General features: G+C 36.3%; 2 protein-coding genes across 2 annotated transcripts; both read left to right on the top strand.

The window, feature by feature from the left end:
• Positions 1-13720: 13720 nt before the first annotated feature.
• Positions 13721-14958, top strand: LOC131032528 (cytochrome P450 71AU50-like). Its single transcript, XM_057963540.2, has 2 exons — positions 13721-14185; positions 14347-14958. Exons 1-2 carry the CDS (start codon positions 13721-13723, stop codon positions 14956-14958), a joined length of 1077 nt encoding a protein of 358 aa, XP_057819523.2.
• A 2550-nt stretch (positions 14959-17508) lies between these two features.
• On the top strand, positions 17509-17955 carry LOC131032510 (cytochrome P450 71AU50-like). Its single transcript, XM_057963524.2, has one exon. It carries the CDS (start codon positions 17510-17512, stop codon positions 17942-17944), a length of 435 nt encoding a protein of 144 aa, XP_057819507.2. The 5' UTR covers position 17509; the 3' UTR covers positions 17945-17955.
• Positions 17956-19569: the final 1614 nt, after the last annotated feature.

Below are 19569 nucleotides of genomic sequence, written 5' to 3'. Positions count from 1 at the left end.
AAATCCTTGGTTCAAAGATTACTTCATATGGGATACTATTGGCAAACTATGCAGAAGGATTCTTTTTCATTTGTTAAGAAATGTCATCAATGTCAACAACATAATAATCTGATTCATGCTCTTGCCTAAGAACTTCGTTCTCAAGTAGCTTCTTGGTCTTTCTCCGCATGGGGTTTGGATCTCATTGGTAAAATCTCTCCTCCTTCATCTCAAGGACACACCTTCATTATATCTGCAACAGATTACTTTACGAAGTGGGTAGAAGCTATTCCCCTTCGCTCTACTACTGCTAAAGTGATTTGTCAATTTCTTCTAGAAAACATCATTTCTCGATTCGGGATACCTTCCACTATAATCTCAGATAATGGGACATCATTTAAGAACAAGGACGTGAAGAAATTCCTCGAGAAGTATCATATCAAACATCGATTTTCTACACCATACTATCCTCAATCAAATGGTCAAGCTGAATCATCCAATAAGATAATTGAACAAATTCTTCGCAAAACCGTGAATAAGCATGGTAAGGATTGGAGTAACCAGCTAATCTATGCTCTTTGGGCCTACCGAATGAGTACGAATTGCTACAGGAACTACTCCTTATAATCTTGTTTATGGTGCTGACGCTATTATGCCTTTAGAGTTAGAGATTCCATCACTTAGGGTTTCTCTCAAAGGTATAGTAGATGATGACTCTTATAGAGAACAATGACTTCAACAGCTTGAGATGCTTGATGAACAGCATATAAATGCTCTTGAGCATATTCAAGCATATCACAAAACTCTACAACGAAGCTATAATGATAAGGTTATTCAATGTTCCTTCTCAGTAGGTGACTTAGTCCTCTATGAGAATCAGCGCAATGTGAATGCCTTACCTGCAGAAAAGGGAAAATTTAGTCCTAATTGGCTTGGACCATATATCGTTATTGAAGATTATGGATCAGGTGCTTACAAAATAACAGATGTAGACGGTATGCCTCTTAAAGAACCTATAAATGCTATGCACTTGCATAGATATTATGCTTAATTCTTCATTCCTTATTTTCTTTTCAGTTCTTCAACATTGGGTAATATGTTAGTATCTCTTAAATAGAGAAAAATAGAATTAAATGTTATGGTGTTTAATCTATATTGCTTCGTTCTTGACAAGCGTGTCTTCATAGTTTGTCTTGAATTCATTTATGTAAATTGTAAAAGATTTACGTTTCCGTTATGCTAGCATATTATACAGTGTCTTATGCGTTAAGTAGAATCGTATCATGTTGTATTTAATTAAATCACACTAGTTATATGATTCTTAGACTTAATGCATATTTCTTCCCTATCATCAATGTAGTACTTGATTAAATATTTTGATTAAGTCACACATGTATCAATTTAATTATGGAGCATTGAGAAATCAATCACATGAAAATTAAATCCTGAACATACATGTACATCTACCAAATGTATTAGATTTAATCAAAGTAGAATATACATTGTTTTAAGCATTAAAGATAACACATTTGAAACAAAAGAGAAGCATGCATATATATATATATATATATATATATGTGGATCGTGTACAAATATAGGTCATTGTACATCCAAAATATGACCTATCCAAAATCATCATAAAATCATCTCCTATCCCTAGGGCTGGTGGCTGGAGAGTGTCGACTAGATGCTCCCTCCTGATCCGGCTGTGCAAGTGGACCCATAGGTGTGTAGCGCGATATAGACTGCGAGTGACTTCGAGACGAACTCCTACGATCCCTATCCATGAGGATCGCGCGATAGGAGGAAGCCTCGGCTTGAGAAGCTGCTAGATCTCATCGTGCCTGCTGAAGGTCGTCTGATAGGACTCTCTCTCTCTCCCTCCATATGTCTACCTATACTCGGAATGGGGAAAACAAGTCCTCATGCCGACCCGCATTCCCCTAAGGCCTATAAGCAATCTGTGAGGAACTCGGGATCTGTGCCATCATGGAAATGTCTATCACTACTTGCTGAATCAGGGAACACCACTCCTACACATTAGCTGTAGTAGTAGAATAGATTCTTGTATTAGTACCATTCTATATCATCAAAACATTAATCAATCAATATAAACCTACTATACCTGGATCTCCCTCACGCCAGTAGGGATCATGATATGGTAGCATCTGTGACTGGGAACTACTAGGCTCCCCTCACTCGAATAATCTGTGCATGATGGGTGTAGGCTGGACGGTACTAGAAACAGGTCTCCGTATCTCCTCATGTTCCCCCTTTTGGGGAATAAGAGGAGGATCCAGAGCTATGGTATCATCTCCTAAATGGTGGGGAGCTGCATCTGACCCCTCCTCATCATCTTTATCCTCCTCCTCCTCCTCATCCTCCTCATCATCCTCATCCTCATCCTCATCCGCATCCTCACCTGCATCGTCATCATCCTCATCTCTATTCGTGTCCTCCTCCTCCTCCTCCTCGGCACTAGGCTGTTCTCCTGTGGGTGGATCAGGATCTCCTGCCTCCTCATGACCCTCTCACTCCTCTGGCTCCTCTGACCTGGATCCCTGGTCCTCATCTCAGTCTCCATGTCTCCATGGGCCTAGATGGCTTGTCGGGTGATCTGGTGGAAAGATAGGCCCTGGGTATGATCTCATAAACCATGAGACATACCTGCGCTGTGCTCCAGGCTCTGCAGAGTAATCAGTAACTACATCCTGATTAGATCCCTCTATATTTGTAGTCTCAATGTCATCTATCGTCGGTCTTGCTACTGCTCTAGGCTTGGGAAGGACTCATGAGTGTCGAGTATAGATGGGCACATCGGCTAGAACACACTGCTCTAGCCCAAACTGCCTCTGTACTCGGTCGAAGTAGAATGGGACTATGATATGTGAATATCATCCCCACAATAGGCAGTTCCTTTGTAGGCATGCTAACTGTCTCTCCATCCCATCCCATCTGTGCATCTGCAGATAGGGTCTCCACACAGTCACCTCGACTGTCAATCTATCAAAGATCACTCTCCAATATAACAGATCTCCAAATCTCCACTCGCTGGTAAGTGGATAAGCAAACACCCTAGGTCGCTTGCTAGCCATACTCATCGGAAAGCCGACAGGCCTGGTGCATGTGAAGTGCTCAAATATCCACACCTGCAAAAGTGTGCATGTCATCAAGCTGCAACCCTGTCCAAACACATACTCCTCAAGGTCGTGATAGAGATGTGCAAGCATACTCTGACCCCAAGCGTACACTCTCCTGTGTCTCTCCATAGCTCTGATGCACCATGTGAGACCCCCATGCATATGCGTACCTCGCCCATTAGGGCAAATGGCTAGTGCTATGATGGCAATCATAAGGCATCTCACAAGGGGCACCTCTCCTGTAGGATGTAAGATCCAGCTGACCATGATGCGACCTCTCGTCTCGCTCAGCATGACTCTCCCTATGCAATATACCTACTCTCTTTGATGGTCCTCCGCTGACTGATCGGTCGCATATGTAACAGTAGCTCCTCTGATAGGAAGATGAAGTATGCGGTACACATCCTCAAGTGTAACCGTTAGCTCCCCTACTGGAAGATGGAATGTGCATGTGTCAGGATCCCATCGCTCCATCAATGCCATCAGCATCGCAGGATGGAACCGAATGGCTAGCATGAGGATCACATACCATAATCCCATGATCAACAATGTGTCTCTCTCTGCTTGAGTCAGCCGCGGAATCTGATCTCACAAACTACGAAGAATCTATCCCGCCGTATGCTCTCTCATGTATGGGAGACCCTGCAACACAAAAACATAACTGTAATCAGTACTCAATCATCAAAATCACTCATGCAAACTATCGAACATCATATGCTAACCCTGAAATCCCTCGCCAAGTCCTGATTGGGACCATGGCACCCTGATCGAGACCATGGCACCTTGTCAAGGACCATGGCGCCCTGATTGGGACCATAGCACCCTGTTAGGGACCATGGCGCCCTGGGTGGGGCCCGGGTGAGACTTCAGGGCCCATAAACGATCACAAAAAGTCAAAATGCAGAAAATCAAAAGTCAACATTCAGTCAACTCACCTCGTGCAGTGGCTTGTCGTCGATCACGGCCTGGCACAGGATCTTAATCCTCATGGGACGCTCTGGTCATCGTGAAGGCATGATGATGGCTATGTGGGCTCCGCTGCAATGAACAGTATTCTGAAATCAACAAAGTGACAAATGCAAATGTCACTTTCAAAGTATATACTTTCATTCCTTTACCTTTACTTTCGAAACCCTAATTTTCCTTTATCACTCATTTCATCATAACTTGAGTTTGGGAGATGCGATTTTCGAGCCGTTTGTTGTGTGGGAATCATATTTTCATTCCCCTACTCTCGAGATGTTCCAAAAAGTGCTCCGATGAAGCCTATTCAGTGAACACCCCTCATCAATACTCTCTTACATAATTTGTCGTAAGTAAACATGCTACCCTGTTTCACCTCCCTAATAAGAAAGTCGAAACAAGGGGGGCATATAGCTACTCACAAATTTCATCACTTTCCTTAGTAAGCATTAGGTGATTTTGTGATCTAATGTGTGTTTTGTAGGGTGTGGTTCCTAACTGTGTACTACAGATATCGCTAGGGGCTTCATCCGACAACTTATGGATATATCCTTTTTCAAATGATGTTTACTTTCCTGTACTTTAGCTTGCATATGCACGTAGTACTCATATGACCGCTAGAGTGGGGGCTAAATGTAGCGTCGTAAATTGTATGCACTTGCTAGGGTGGTACAATTTCACACCTAGTTTAGCACCCACCTTGGTGCATTTTACATTTTTTATTGCATTTCTCCTTTAGCACTTAATTAATCAAATTAATTAGGTCTAAGGTCCTATTTCATCGTCCTCCACATCATAAAGCTGGGCCCTTTCATTAAAGTGTGCCCTTTTTCATTTTATTCCTCCAATACATCATTCAATCAAAAACCCTAATTAAGTCCTATTTTGAACTTGGGGGCTTGGTTTCAGGGGTCAAAACATCTCAAAATCACCTGTAACTTCGAGATTCTCTCTAAAATCATCATATCCGACGGCCCTGAAAATTTGGTGAAAAGTTGTCGAGACCATGGCGCCCGGAGTGCACATGGTCTCGGACATTTTTCCAAAAATTTTAGGAGCACAATCCAATCATAAAATAAAGCTTAACCCCAAGAAATTGGCAGGAGATTCAATCTCTAGGTCGGCCAAAAGACGAAATTACGACCTAGGGTTTCCTACATAAGAGCTCTCTTTCTTCATTTGAAAGGATCCGATTTTTGTTTTCAGGAACCTCACATGCAGCGAAAGAGCAGATCTTGGAAGACTTCAACAACATTCAACATCCTTCTATTAAGCATTTATCAATTTCATTCATCCATTTAGGGCTTGGAAGACATTGAAGAACAATAGGAGATTACCGACTGAAGATTGGCTTGTACTCCTCCCTTGGGGGTTGGATATGATTTCATGTTGTTTTCATGTCTTTGCATAAGCTTCAATATATCCTTTATTCATGCTTTAGATCACTTTGCATCTTGATTTAGAGCATTTACATCATCATTTACAAGCAATTAGGGTTTACTTTCTAGGTTGCTCTAGTTTGCTTGCTTGCATTTTAGGACCTTGCACACACACTAGGTCTGCACACACAATACATTTTACAATACAACTTGGCTATTCGTGGAGGTGGAAATCATCGAAGCGGGGGTTTGACTAAGGCAAAACCCTATATAGCCGCCCATACCCTTTTTAGCTATAAGTGCAGGTTTTGAGACTCGGACGACACCGTAGGTGACAGATCTGAGAAAAGCAGGTCGAGACAGCACTCCACATCAAATTGCAGAGAAAAAGACCTGGACAGGGGCATGGGGCACCCTGGTCCTACCAGGATAGGGGTGCTAGGTGCCCTGGTCCCTGGGACAGAGGTGCTGAGCGCCCTGGTCATCTTGACAGATAGCATTTCCGACAGTTTCCAGAGTGCAAGATAGCAGTTTTAGGAGCAGTTTCCGGCACTGTATCAGGACAATGGTGCCCGCGCCCCCGTCCTGAACATTTTCAATCTAATTTTGATTCTGGGTATGCATCTGCATTCTTATTTCATCCTTGTATTTACAGTTGTTCATTGTTTAATCTCAATTATGCAATCTTGTTATTCGTTTGTACATGCATTTTAGGATTAGGACTTGAACTTGCATCATTTTATCTTTCAATTTCAACGAAGGAATAGAAATCCTAATAGGTAGCCCGTGGCTCTCTCTTTCACAAGAAGAAGTAGCCAATTGTGTGATACCTCTAGGCTCTTTCGTATTCCGTAATGTGTGTCAAAAGGTAGGATAAAGGCATGTTAACCTAGTCTCACTTTTTCCCCTACACACATACTAGTATTCATAAGGAGTCTTGTCCTTACCTCTCTTTACCATAATCTAGTTCATAGTGTAGATAGTTGTTCTAACAGCTTCCCTCAAGAAATTTTTCACTACACCTCCTTGTATCAACATTGTCCTAGTAGCTTCAACCACTGACCAGTTGTTTCGCTTTGTGATATCATTCTGTTGTGGTGTCCTTGGTGGAGAAAGCTTTCATTTGATACCATTTTCTTCACAATACCTAGTGAATTCCTCATAAGTAAATTCACCGTCCTGACTTGTCCTCAAACATTTCATCTTCTTACCACTCTCCTTCTCAGTTAAGGCCCTGAATGCCTTGAACTTACCAAAAGCTTCAATCTTATCCTTCAAGAATGTGACTCACATCATCCTTGAGCAATCATTAGTGAAGATCATAAACTATCTATCACCTTGAATAATTTTTGTTCTTATTCATCCACAAAGATTTGTATGAACCAAATCTAACAAATGTTCTGCTGAAAAGGATTTTCTCTTGAAATTAGAGGATGTCATCTTTCCCAACTGACATTCTTTGCATAGAGCATTAACTGGTTTGTCCAACTAAGGAAAACCTCTCACTGTCTTGGAATTACTCACTTTTACATTGTTATCAAAGTTTATATGACCAAATCTCCTATGCCAAAGCCAACTATCATCTATCTTTGAAATTAAATAGTTGATGACTTTAGGATTAAGGTGAAACCAGTTAGCTTTAGTTTGCTTCCTAGTTGCAATCAGTTCACCTTTATTGTCATAGATTTTGTACATACCATTTTTAAACTCCAATGGGTATCCTTTGTCATTGAGTTGTGCCACACTCAAAAGATTGTTCTTTAGACCTTCAACCTAGTAGACATCATCTGCACTAATATTTCCATTAAGTGAAATAGTTCCCTTACCTTTAACCATGTAGGGTGAGTCATTACCAAATCTTACAACTCCACCATCAAATTCCTTCAGAGAAAGAAATTTGCTTCGATCACTGGTCATGTGATGTGAACAACCACTATCAATTATCCAATCATCAGAGTTATCCATCTTGGATACTAATGCCTTCCTGTCTAACATCTCTTCTTCAATGGCTACAAACACAATGTCTTCATTAGCGTCACCATCAGATTCTTCATCAGTGATACCACCATCAACAACAATAAGACAATCTCTTCTTCCTTTACCCTTGTACTTCTTGAATTTCTCTTGTTTGTGCTCATTATCATCATTAGGACAGTTAGCAACAATATGTCCAATCTTGTTGCATGAAAAACATTTCAAATGTAATTTACCTCTATATTTACCTATACCTCTAGGCAACTGCTTGGCCAACAATTCTTCAAGCTCAACTAAACTATCTTCATCATCAACTTCTCTACAGGATCTGGATTCATAATTGTGTCTGTCATTTCTACTTTTCCTCATAGATGGGTTAGAAACAGAAGCTCTAAATATAGACTCAGATTTTTGTACACTACCATCATAACCATTTAATTCAAAAGCAATAAGCTTTCCATTGATGGAGTCAAGAGTTACCTTAGTTTTATCAATGGACTTCAACTTCTGAATAGGTGCAACTCAGATAGTGTAGACCAGTAACAGGATTCTCAGTACCTTACTGATCATTGTGGAATCTTTCACTTTATCTCCTACTCTCTTAATTTCATCGACTATCTCTTTTATACTTTGACCATACTGTTGGATATTCTCACCTTCAGCCATCTGCATGTCATCGAACTTTCCTCTTAGACTCTCTTCATTAGAAATCTTAACATGTTCATCACCACTATAAATCTCTTCTAGTTTTTTCCATACCTCATATGCAGTTTCAAGACCATGAACATCTACATAATCTACAATAGACAAAGAACTAATAATAGCCTCCAATGCTTGATGATTTTCTTGTTGATCTTTCTTTTGATCATCAGTCAAAATCCCAGTAGGTGCAACATACTTAGTATCAACATGTTCCCAATACTAGCTTCCCAAACTCTTGATATAAATTTCATTCTGTCACTCCATATCTTGTAGCTCTCTCTATTAAATTTTGAACCTTCCTTCTTCTTCATGATCTTCAAGATCTTTACCTCAAGCTGTTAGGCTTAGACCTTAGACCTGATATGCTTTGATACCAATTGATGGTATGATGAAAGAATAAGTATCCAGTCAACTACAGAGAGGGAGGGTGGGGTTAATCAGTGGATAGAAAAATTGATAATAACTTCACCAATCTCATAAATCAACATCTCAAAGTAAACTTAGAACTAACAATGTAATACCTCTGTCAAGATAAATACTCATAAGATAAATCGGTTGACTGTTACAACAAATTAACAGTAAACAACTTCTTCATTTCTCAATACTTTTGGTTATCATGACTTATCAAAGTAGTTAAGTAAATCAACCATGAAAACATAACCACAAAAACATTCACCACTTGACACAAATATTTTTTGACACGGTGAGATGAGACTCACAAGATAACTATGATTGAACTCATAATACTGGTTCCCACTTTTTGACCAATTTTGACACTTAGATGAACATTTTGAAAAAAACTTTCACTTTTTGACACCTATAACTTTTAAACAGTTAAGAATTTGAAGATGATGTAAACTAGTGATTTGTAACATCTTTTTTGTAAATTTTAAATATATTTTTTCAAAAAAAATTTAATAAAATTTTATTGATTTTTCCATCTCCCTCGAAAAGTAGCTTTTTATAGCAAACAACATTTTTTAAGAGTGATACACATCATCAAATGCATAACCTTTTTTTTTATAAATGTTAAAAACTTATTCTTTTGAATTTTCATTTGTAACATCAATACCTAGGGCATGCAGTTGGTTTGATAGTGATATGTTGAATATTTTTCATCCTATTTAGTTTTGAAGTTCAACTAATTATAATTTAGATATAGGTGTATGTTTGAACACATAACTTGTTCTATATATCAAAATTCAATTTTATTTTTTTGTTAGAAAGAAGACATCAATACCTAGGGCATAGATATGTTTTTAGAATTTCTTTGAATTAGTTTACTATTTTTTCCAATGCATTGAAAAACGAATTTCATATTTGGTGAAAAACCTACATTCATAAGAAATATAACAAAAATATAGTAATGAAATTAAATATATTAAAGATTATACTATTTGGAAATATTATAATAAGGACTAAATACTTAAAAAAATGAAACTTCTAAATGAGTTCATTTGATCCCCTAGAAGTTAATGTAAAATTGGTTTTTTATTAGCATTTAATAGATGCAAAGGAGACTCCATTGCAAATATGATTTAGAAGTAGAAAGGTTCTATCCATGAAATTTTGATCTAAGAGCCTTTGATATAACTCTCTTCAATTAATTACCTCAAATGGGACCTCTTAAATCTTAAATCGTTATATTTTCTAAAAAATGAATGATTTCAACAAAAATTAGGTTGTACGAAAAAGTGGGAACTAGTATTATGAGTTCACCTCTATCTGAACTCTTTTGAAGTTTGCCCTATTAGGAGCCTAGCCTATTAAAGCTTTACAAAAAGTCTTGTTAAGAACTGATCCTGTTAGGAATCACCCGATTAAGGGATTGACTATAAATGCCTTGTTAGAAGCAATACCCTGTAAGGAGTAACCTCAATAGAGGATTTGAAAATCCAATCTAATGGACCACCTTGTTAGAGGATTTGAATAACACCAAGCTTGTTAGAGCTTACCCGGTTAGGGGATTTCAATTTTGCTATAATTGTTAGAAAACAACAAGAGTTTGGTAATCTATCTGAATAGTACTACACTTGGTTGATTAGATCCATTTCATGCTCCTATCTTCCTTTACTCAAACTGCAGATACATCATCTGGTTCAGTGAACACACACTCAACTGATCTGTTCTCACTCTTTACTAACTCATTAAACTAAACAACTTCATCAGCCTTATAAACAAATCAATCAAGTTGGTAACACAACAAAAACTTAATTCTCATAGAGATTACAAGCAAATCGGTTCAAGTATGACCGTTGGATTACATAAAAATCTCTGCATATCAATCAAGAAAACCTTGATCGCTCCTTGATCACCGTTTCATCGATCTCAGTAACTCATCACATGCTTTGCATTAGATGCAATACATTTTCTCATTCCCTAGACAAAAACCGTGATAATAGCTCGCCAAAATCTCTTGGAATTATCTTCATACAATAATCATACCTGTCATAATCATTACCGCTCATCATCCGATCATAAACCAATATAACCAATTCACCAAACTTTAGCAGTTAGGGTTTATCAAAAATAACAGGTAGGGTTTACCGGTTACATCAATAGATGAGGTTTATACACCGGTTACCAATTCAATCCATAAATTCTTCCTACTGGTTATAGTAACAATATTACACCAATATCAACAATATCATTACTGGTTAATTGACATCAATGACAACATAACATATCATTAATGTAATCTTCATGCAAATGCAAACATGAAGGGTATCTCAGAGTATTCTTTGTGTTATCATTATAATTTGGTTGGAGACATGACTTCCCTTGATATACATAGTTATGTTGATTCAGACTAGGCAGGTGATATTGATAGCAGAATATCTACTCGTGCTTATGTGTTTACTTTATTTGGAGGTGAAATTAGTTGGATGAGTAAGCGACATGTTGTGGTTGCTTTATCCACTACTGAAGCAGAGTATATGGAAACTACTCATTCTTGTAAAGAATCTATTTTGATTAAGAGACCGTGTTAAGATATTGGAATAAAACAAGGTGTAGTGACAATTTATTGTGACAGTCATAGTGTGATCCTCTTAGCTAAGCACCCGACATTTCATTCTCGGACCAAACATATTGATGTCCAGTATCATTTTGTCAAAGATATGATCAAAGATGGCAAGGTGAAGCTTGTTAAGGTAGAAACTTTGATGATTGTTGTAGAGGCTTTAACTAAGGTTCTGAGCACAAAGAAGTTTGGATGGTGTTCGGAGTCTATAGGCCTCGTGGCCCCTAGCAATTGATTTATTGTATTGATACTCCCTTTGCTCTTGCAAGGTGTTTGACAAGTGGGATAATATTGGAAAAATGGTTTCTCAACCTTGCATTTCCATGAGGTTACTATTTATAGTAAGTTTTCATTTGGGCATGAAATGGTGCGAAATTATCCCTCAAGCTTCTAGTTGGCTAGATATGCATTATAGTAAAGTTATGTTGCAAGATCACGACGAGTTTTGAAGATATTAAAGTGTATATTTTTGAGGGGTCTAATGAAAGGTTTAAATCTAATTTTGAGGACTTTAGAGGCCTTGAAATATCCTAAAAAGTGGGCATAATCGATGTAGTGTCTTATGAGGCAATAAAGCACTTCACGATCTTTCCAACGCTTCAAACGGTCCATCAATAGGACACACGATTCTCATGTTATGGCCTCCGGAACTTTGTACTCTAGAAATATGAAATATAAAATACACCTAACACATAAATAAGTTGTAAAAGGGAGGGATGCATGATGTGTGTTTTAACACGTCATAAGGCATCTAGAAGGGAGATAAGGTTGGCTACAGCTTATTGGGTGGTTTGAGCCTATGGTTTTGTTATACCCTTTGATGGTTTCTTGTATTGTATCTCATATATATGAGGTGTGTGAGATACAGGTTGTGTGTAAGAGTCTTATGGCGATTGAGTTACCTCTGAGTCTCTGATTAGTGGTACTCCTGTGAAGAACTTGCTCTGCAATTATAATGTAATCTATTATTGATTGTTGAATAATATATTGAGTTGCTTTTGAAGTGTGATAATTTTCTCTTGAAATGGTTTTCCCCATGTAAATAACTGTGCTATTGTGTTGTGGTATGCATGATATTTTGATTATTTTTGTTAAGTGTCTGTAATGATCTGTAAAAGTTTTTGCATTATCCTCCTTTTAAGGTTAGTGAGGAAGTTGTTCCTCTACTTAACTTCCTTACAGACCCACCCCCGCCATCGACAAGAATTTATCTTGTCGCTCAACAACTTTTGTGTTGTTTATTCTTTATGCTTTGGAGTTTAGCTATGTGACTAGTTTTTTGGTTCAGGGTTCTATCCCCTATGACTCTCGGGGTGTGACTGTGTGGCCATCCACCCTTTTTTTGTGAATATGTATTCTAATTTATAATTAATGAAATCTGACGGCTATATGTGAAAATGCTATAAATAAGATATTAATTTGGCTATAATTAGATTTAGACTTCCATTTTAAAACCCAAAACAATATTGAATAATCATCTTTTATTTATATAGTGATCGGTTTCTCTTCATAGCAACCACAAAAAAGTAAACCAACGAACCCACAACTACCCCTTGTTGAGATAATTTGAATTGTGCTCCTTCCTCTCTTATCTTATCCATAATAAAAAAGAAGTATTTAGTAAACTTTAAATATTTAATAATCATTAATTTATTATTATAATAAATTAAATATTAATAATTATTGATTAATATTATCTTATTATTACTGTTAAAAAATCTTAAAAAGAAAATTCTTACTAAATATTCATTATGAACAATTTTATTAAAAGAATTATTTTTAAAATTAAAATTTTTAATTATATTTGTAATATTAATAAATATTAATTTATTATTAGTAATTAATTATGATGCTTATGTCAAACCAAGAATAAAATATTCAAAATTAAATAATTTATTATCAATAAATTATTATAAAAAATTGTTTAAAATAAAATTGAAAATTTTAATTAATCTTATATTAATCATTATTAATTTATTGTTCGTAATAAATTAAGATCTTCAAAGTCAAACTAAAAATATTCAAAGTTTAGCCATATTTATTATAAAATAGTTTAAAATAAAATTGAAATTTTTAATTAATTTTATATTAATCATTGTTATTAATTTATTGTTTGTAATTAATTAAGATCTCTAAAGACAAACTTAAAATAAAATACTTTAGAAAAAAAATACAGTAGTTGTTTTTTAAACATACAAAAGCTTTTCCTTTAGTAATAATATATTTGGTTTAACTTTAGCTTTGTTTCTCTCAATGTATGCAGGATAAAGAACTCAACACATAGCTGTAATCATTTTTACTATTTTGTTGTCTTTGTGACTAGATTTCTGCTAATTCAGTATCAGCAATTTTTGTAGTTTCAATTTTGTAATCTTTAAATGCTTTGTTCAATACAAAAATATATAAATGCTTTGTTCAATATAAAAATATATAAATAAAAGAAAACCCATCCACTTGTTTTTGCCAGCTACATCGGGGGCAAGTACCCGGCCTACGAGCGTAAAGACGTGGTGCTGGCCCCCTATGGAGAGTACTGGCGGCAGATGAGAAAGTTGTGCACAATGGAATTACTGATGGCCAAGAGAACGGAGTCATTCAGGTGGGTAAGAGAAGAAGAGGCGACAGCCATGGTGAGATCTGTGTGGGGAGGAAGTGAGAAGGGCATGCGTTCCGTCGAACTGCGGAATCTCATCTCCACCCTCTCACTCAACACTATCTGCAGAATGTTTGCAGGCAGAAGATACTCCGAACTGAGCGGAGGCGATTCGTTTTTAGAGATAATGACTGAAATGATGCATCTGTTGGGAGTAATTATTGTGGGGAACTACATTCCCTCTCTTTCCTTTCTTGATTTGCAAGGCTACCGCCGCCGTATGAAGGCCATTCATAAAGCGTACGATGCGTTTGCCGAGAAGCTGATCGATGAGCGCGTTGAGCTGAGGAGGAGGAGGAGTAAAAGGTCGGACAATCCGGACCTTTTGGACGTGATGCTGGACATGGGTGAGAGCGAAAGTTCCAAGATTCAAGTCTCTCGCCTTTCAATCAAAGCAATCATCTTGGTCGGTTCAGTTTCAATAATTGCCATTGCTAGTTCAATGTTAGGATTTGTTCTTTTTCTCTAGTCAAATTGTGATATTACAATTTTCTGCTACGATCTCACTAACCAACGAGTTCAATGCTTTCACAGGATATGCTACTTGCTGGAGTAGACACATCTCTTATAACTATAGAATGGGCGATGACTGAGCTGCTGAGAAACCCTAAAGTAATGGCAAGGGCGCAACAAGAGATTGAATTGCAGGTTGGGAGAGATCGCATTGTAAGGGAGAGTGATCTTGTAAACTTAGATTACTTCAGGTGTGTGATGAAGGAAGCATTTCGATTACACCCAGTAGGGGTCTTTATGGTGCCACTCGAATCCACTGAGGGTTGCAATGTGGGAGGATATTACGTTCCACCAAAAACAAGGTTGCTTGTGAATGTTTGGGCAATGGGAAGGGATGATTGTATTTGGAAAGATCCTTTAGAATTCAAGCCTGAAAGATTTATTGGGTCAAACATAGATCTGAAAGGCCAACACTTTGAATTGTTGCCATTCGGAGCAGGGAGGAGGGGATGCCCCGGAATGTCCATGGGGAGTTCCGTTGTTCACTTGGCTTTGGCTCAGCTCATACATTGCTTTGATTGGAGTGTGGAGGGTGAGGTGAATAGGGAAGAAGAGTTTGGTTTGAGCTTACCTAAAATGTTTCCTCTTTCTGCTCTTCCCTCCTGGAGGCTCACCACTGAAGGGCCACCATAGCCTTGGATAGAGTTGAGAGATAAACTATTAATATAGACAATAAAAACCATCCCACCACTCTAGAATTCAGCGTATTTCTGGGTCTCACAAATTTCATCATTGCTTTACACCTTACATTACATTCACATCTGTCTAAACTTGAGTCAAAAGGTCATTTGCTTGTCCTCGTGATACTTTGTCAACACAATACATTCACTATAGCGGGTGGGAGGGAATCATAGTTCCGCAATAGGATAACGGCACCTTATCATAGTAGGGGCCCAACGTTAGGCTAGGCTATCCGGGGTATAGTTTCAAAGGACGGGGGGTTTAATTCCACTGGTTCTCAGCCGGACTTCCTTCCTTTGCTGCTGGCATATGGAGTTCAAACAACTGTCTTGGATCAGGGTAGGGCCTGAATTCCTTCTTTCCTGCTAGTGGGAGAAACTGATTAAATTGCTTCTGATTTTGTAATTGGTCTCATGCGAGCACGAACCGGGGGTGAATCTCTACTCTGTTAGTAGGAAAGAACTACATGCTATAGTTACAATTGTTAGCAGGAGATTGAACCTTTGATCGCCGGATAGAAACTTTGGATCGATCAGGGAGGGCATTACCTCATTCAGTCAATCAATCAATCTGCCCATTGAATAGTAGGGGCCACCCATCCGTGTAGGCTCATTCAGTTCCTTCCTCCGGAGCTCAACTATCTAAACTCCTGGCGATGGAGCTAAACTATCTAGCCGTTTAACTCCCTTGGCCAGCTATGGGAGGTTTCTCGCTATCGGATGCAACTAATTTCTCTGTCGGCCCTCGTTCGGGTAGGGAGTACTATTGCTGTATTCCACTCGGGGGGTCTCCTCTTTCTCGCTCCACCCACAACTACCCCTTACTAAAATAGTTTGATGTGTTCCTTGCTCTCCTATCTTATCCATAATAAAAAGAAGTATTTAGTGGACTTTAGTATCAATTCTATAAATTTATCAATTTTAAATATTTAATAATCAATAATTAATTATTATATATAATAATTAAAATATTAATAATTAAATCTTATTATTACTGTTTAAAAATCTTTAAAATTAAATTAGTGTTAATATTCATTATAAATAATTTTATTAAAAAAATATTTTTTAAATTTAAATTTAAATTATTTTGTGTAATATTAATCATTATTAATTTATTATTAGTAATTAATTACAATGCTTATGTGAAAACAAGAATAAAATATTGAAAGTTAAATATCTATTATGAATAACTTAGTATAAAAAATACTGTTTAAAATAAAATTGAAAATTTTAATTAATTTCATATTAGTCATTATTAATTTATTGTTTGTAATAAATTAAGATCTCCAAAGTCAGGCTAAAAAATATTCAAAGTTCAATATTCATAATAAAAAATTATTGTTTAAAATAAAATAAATTTTTTTAATTAATTTTATATTAATCATTATTATTAATTTATTGTTTGTAATTAATTAAGATCTATAAAGTCAAACTTAAAATAAAATACTTGTAGGTTAAAGTGAAAAATAACACACCAGTTGTTTAGTTAACACACAAAAGCTTTCGGTTTAGTAATAATATGAGGGAAACCCCATACAACAAGCCAACAAACGGGGTTTTCTAAGCATATTTAACTTTTCCTTTGTTTCTCTCAATGTATGTGAGATAAAGAACTCAACACAAAGCACATAAAGATGTTATGCATCTTATGTGATCATTGTTATTATTTTGTTGTCTTTTTTATTAGATTTCTGGTAATTCAGCATCAGCAATTGAGGCTTGTGGGCCTGGCCACCTAAGTGAATGCTTAGAGTGTGCCGGTTAAGCCGGCCCGTAGGAAACTGAATCTCGTGCAGCATTGAGCAGGAAAGTTAGTCTTCAATGAGCAGAATTTAGTCCAAGAACGTGCCCGACTTTTGGCCGGCAAGTTGCTTTAAATACTGATACTCCGAACTCAGCGGAGGCGATTCTTTTTTAGAGATAATGACTGAAATTATGCATCTGTTGGGAGTAATTATTGTGGGGGACTACATTCCCTCTCTTTCCTTTCTTGATTTGCAAGGCTACCGCCGCCGTATGAAGGCCGTTCATAAAGCATACGATACGTTTGCCGAGAAGCTGATCGATGAGCGCGTTGAGCTGAGGAGGAGGAGTAAAAGGTCGGACAATCCGAACCTTTTGGACGTGATGCTGGACATGGGTGAGAGCGAAAGTTCCCAGATTCAAGTCTCTCGCCTTTCAATCAAAGCAATCATCTTGGTCGGTTCAGTTTCAATAATTGCCATTGCTAGTTCAATGTTAGGATTTGTTCTTTTTCTCTAGTCAAATTGTGAAATTACCATTTTCTGCTACGATCTCACTAACCAACGAGTTCAATGCTTTCGCAGGATATGCTACTTGCTGGAGTAGACACATCTCTTATAACTATAGAATGGGCGATGACTGAGCTGCTGAGAAACCCTAAAGTAATGGCAAGGGCGCAACAAGGGATTGAATTGCAGGTTGGGAGAGATCGCATTGTAAGGGAGAGTGATCTTGTAAACTTAGATTACTTCAGGTGTGTGATGAAGGAAACATTTCGATTACATCCAGTAGGGGCCTTTATGGTGCCACACGAATGCACTGAGGGTTGCAATGTGGGAGGATATTACGTTCCACCAAAAACAAGGTTGCTTGTGAATGTTTGGGCAATGGGAAGGGATGATTGTATTTGGAGAGATCCTTTAGAATTCAAGCCTGAAAGATTTATTGGGTCAAGCATAGATCTGAAAGGCCAACACTTTGAATTGTTGCCATTCGGAGCAGGGAGGAGGGGATGCCCCGGAATGTCCATGGGGAGTTCCGTTGTTCACTTGGCTGTGGCTCAGCTCATACATTGCTTTGATTGGAGTGTGGAGGGTGAGGTGAATAGGGAAGAAGAGTTTGGTTTGAGCTTACCTAAAAAGTTTCCTCTTTCTGCTCTTCCCTCCTGGAGGCTCACCACTGAAGGGCCACCATAGCTTTGGATAGAGTTGAGAGATAAACTATTAATATAGACAATAAAAACCATCCCACCTCTCTAACTTGGAATATAGGTTATCACTGCCATCTAGTAGTTGGCGAATACTTAAGTCCTTTCCAGTACTGAATATTAATATCAATAATAAATTAGATAAATGTGATTAAAATTAATTTATTTAATGTACTTGAAGAGCTATGAATTGGCATTCACATTATTTTGAAGATAACATAAATAAATGGCGGATGTTGATTTTTATTTGTTTTTAAAAGTAGAATTGAAATATTATTTTATAATTTATTTTATTTGGAAAATTTGTTTAATTTGATCTTAATTGATTATATAATTATTTTCTATGATTTTCTTAAGAAAATATTTGATAATTGTTCTAAAAGAGCTTTGATTAACCATTATAAATAAGTTAAAGTATTGCGTATATTAATTGAGAAAGAAACAGCAATATTACATGTTACACATGTAACATGTGGTAAAGAGTAAAATAAGTGTTAATTGTTCTAAAAGACATTTTTTTAAATATTGTGAATAAGTTAGATTAATGTTTATATGAAATGAAAGAATTTTGAGCAATATTACATGTTATGATAAAGAGTACAATAATTGCTAGTAAATGTTCTTTTCAACTATAGTGGGTTGAACAACTATTTTGGATGTCTTTGAAAATTGATAAGTTCAAATTAGAAACTAATTTACCATTTTGAAAGAAATTTTTCTTTTAGGAGTTTCCTAATGTAACATAGCTTCTTTTCATCTTGAGATTCTTGTTGAGATGAATGATATAATAGGTAATTTATAATGTTTGAATTAAACATAAACTAGCATATATATTATTATATATATAAATTAAGCCAACTAATATGGAGGCTTTAATTTTTAAGCAATAAAATTAAGTTATTGAAATAATAGAACAATTAGAGCATCTATATCTGTCGGCTTAAGTTATTGAAAGAACCAGGAAAGAAAACCATCAAACCCATAAAATCCCATGCAACCAATACATATATCTTGAGGGAGATCAAAATTTCCCCATGGGCTAAATAATAATAATAATACTTTTCTAAATTTAATAATATTTTTTATTTAAATTATTTAAATCAATTTAGAGGGAAATTAATAATTTATTTAACCTAAATACTTTGAGTTTAATAAGATTACTTCAGCATTTATTAAAAAAACAATTTGACCTTTAGTAAGGGTAAACCCAAATTAAAACATAATCATTATAAAACTTTAATGTTGATTTCTTTCTAATGTTTAATTAGGTTTATATGAAGAATTGTAATTCTTTTAATATTATGGTTTAATTTATGTTATTCCTTATTTAGATCAAGATTTCTCATTTTTATTTTAAAATAACATTGAGTTGCATATAGTGTTAGTTTTAAATTTGTTTTTGTGTTAATCACAAAGAAACATAATCATATAAAGTGGAATAATAAATCCCCAATTTATTCTACCTTGTAAACTTAATTTTTTGAGTAACATATAAAATTTACAGAACATTTACTAGAAATAGAGAAACCAAATATATTTTGAAATGTTTTAAAACCTCTCTCATCCATTATTATGGTGATGAAATTTTTTTGTCGTATCAATGAAGATAGGGTT

Source organism: Cryptomeria japonica, chromosome 9, assembly GCF_030272615.1.
Source record: "Cryptomeria japonica chromosome 9, Sugi_1.0, whole genome shotgun sequence".
Lineage (NCBI taxonomy): Eukaryota > Viridiplantae > Streptophyta > Pinopsida > Cupressales > Cupressaceae > Cryptomeria > Cryptomeria japonica.
Note: the sequence above shows the minus strand (reverse complement) of the source record. Positions and strands in the feature narration are given on the sequence as shown.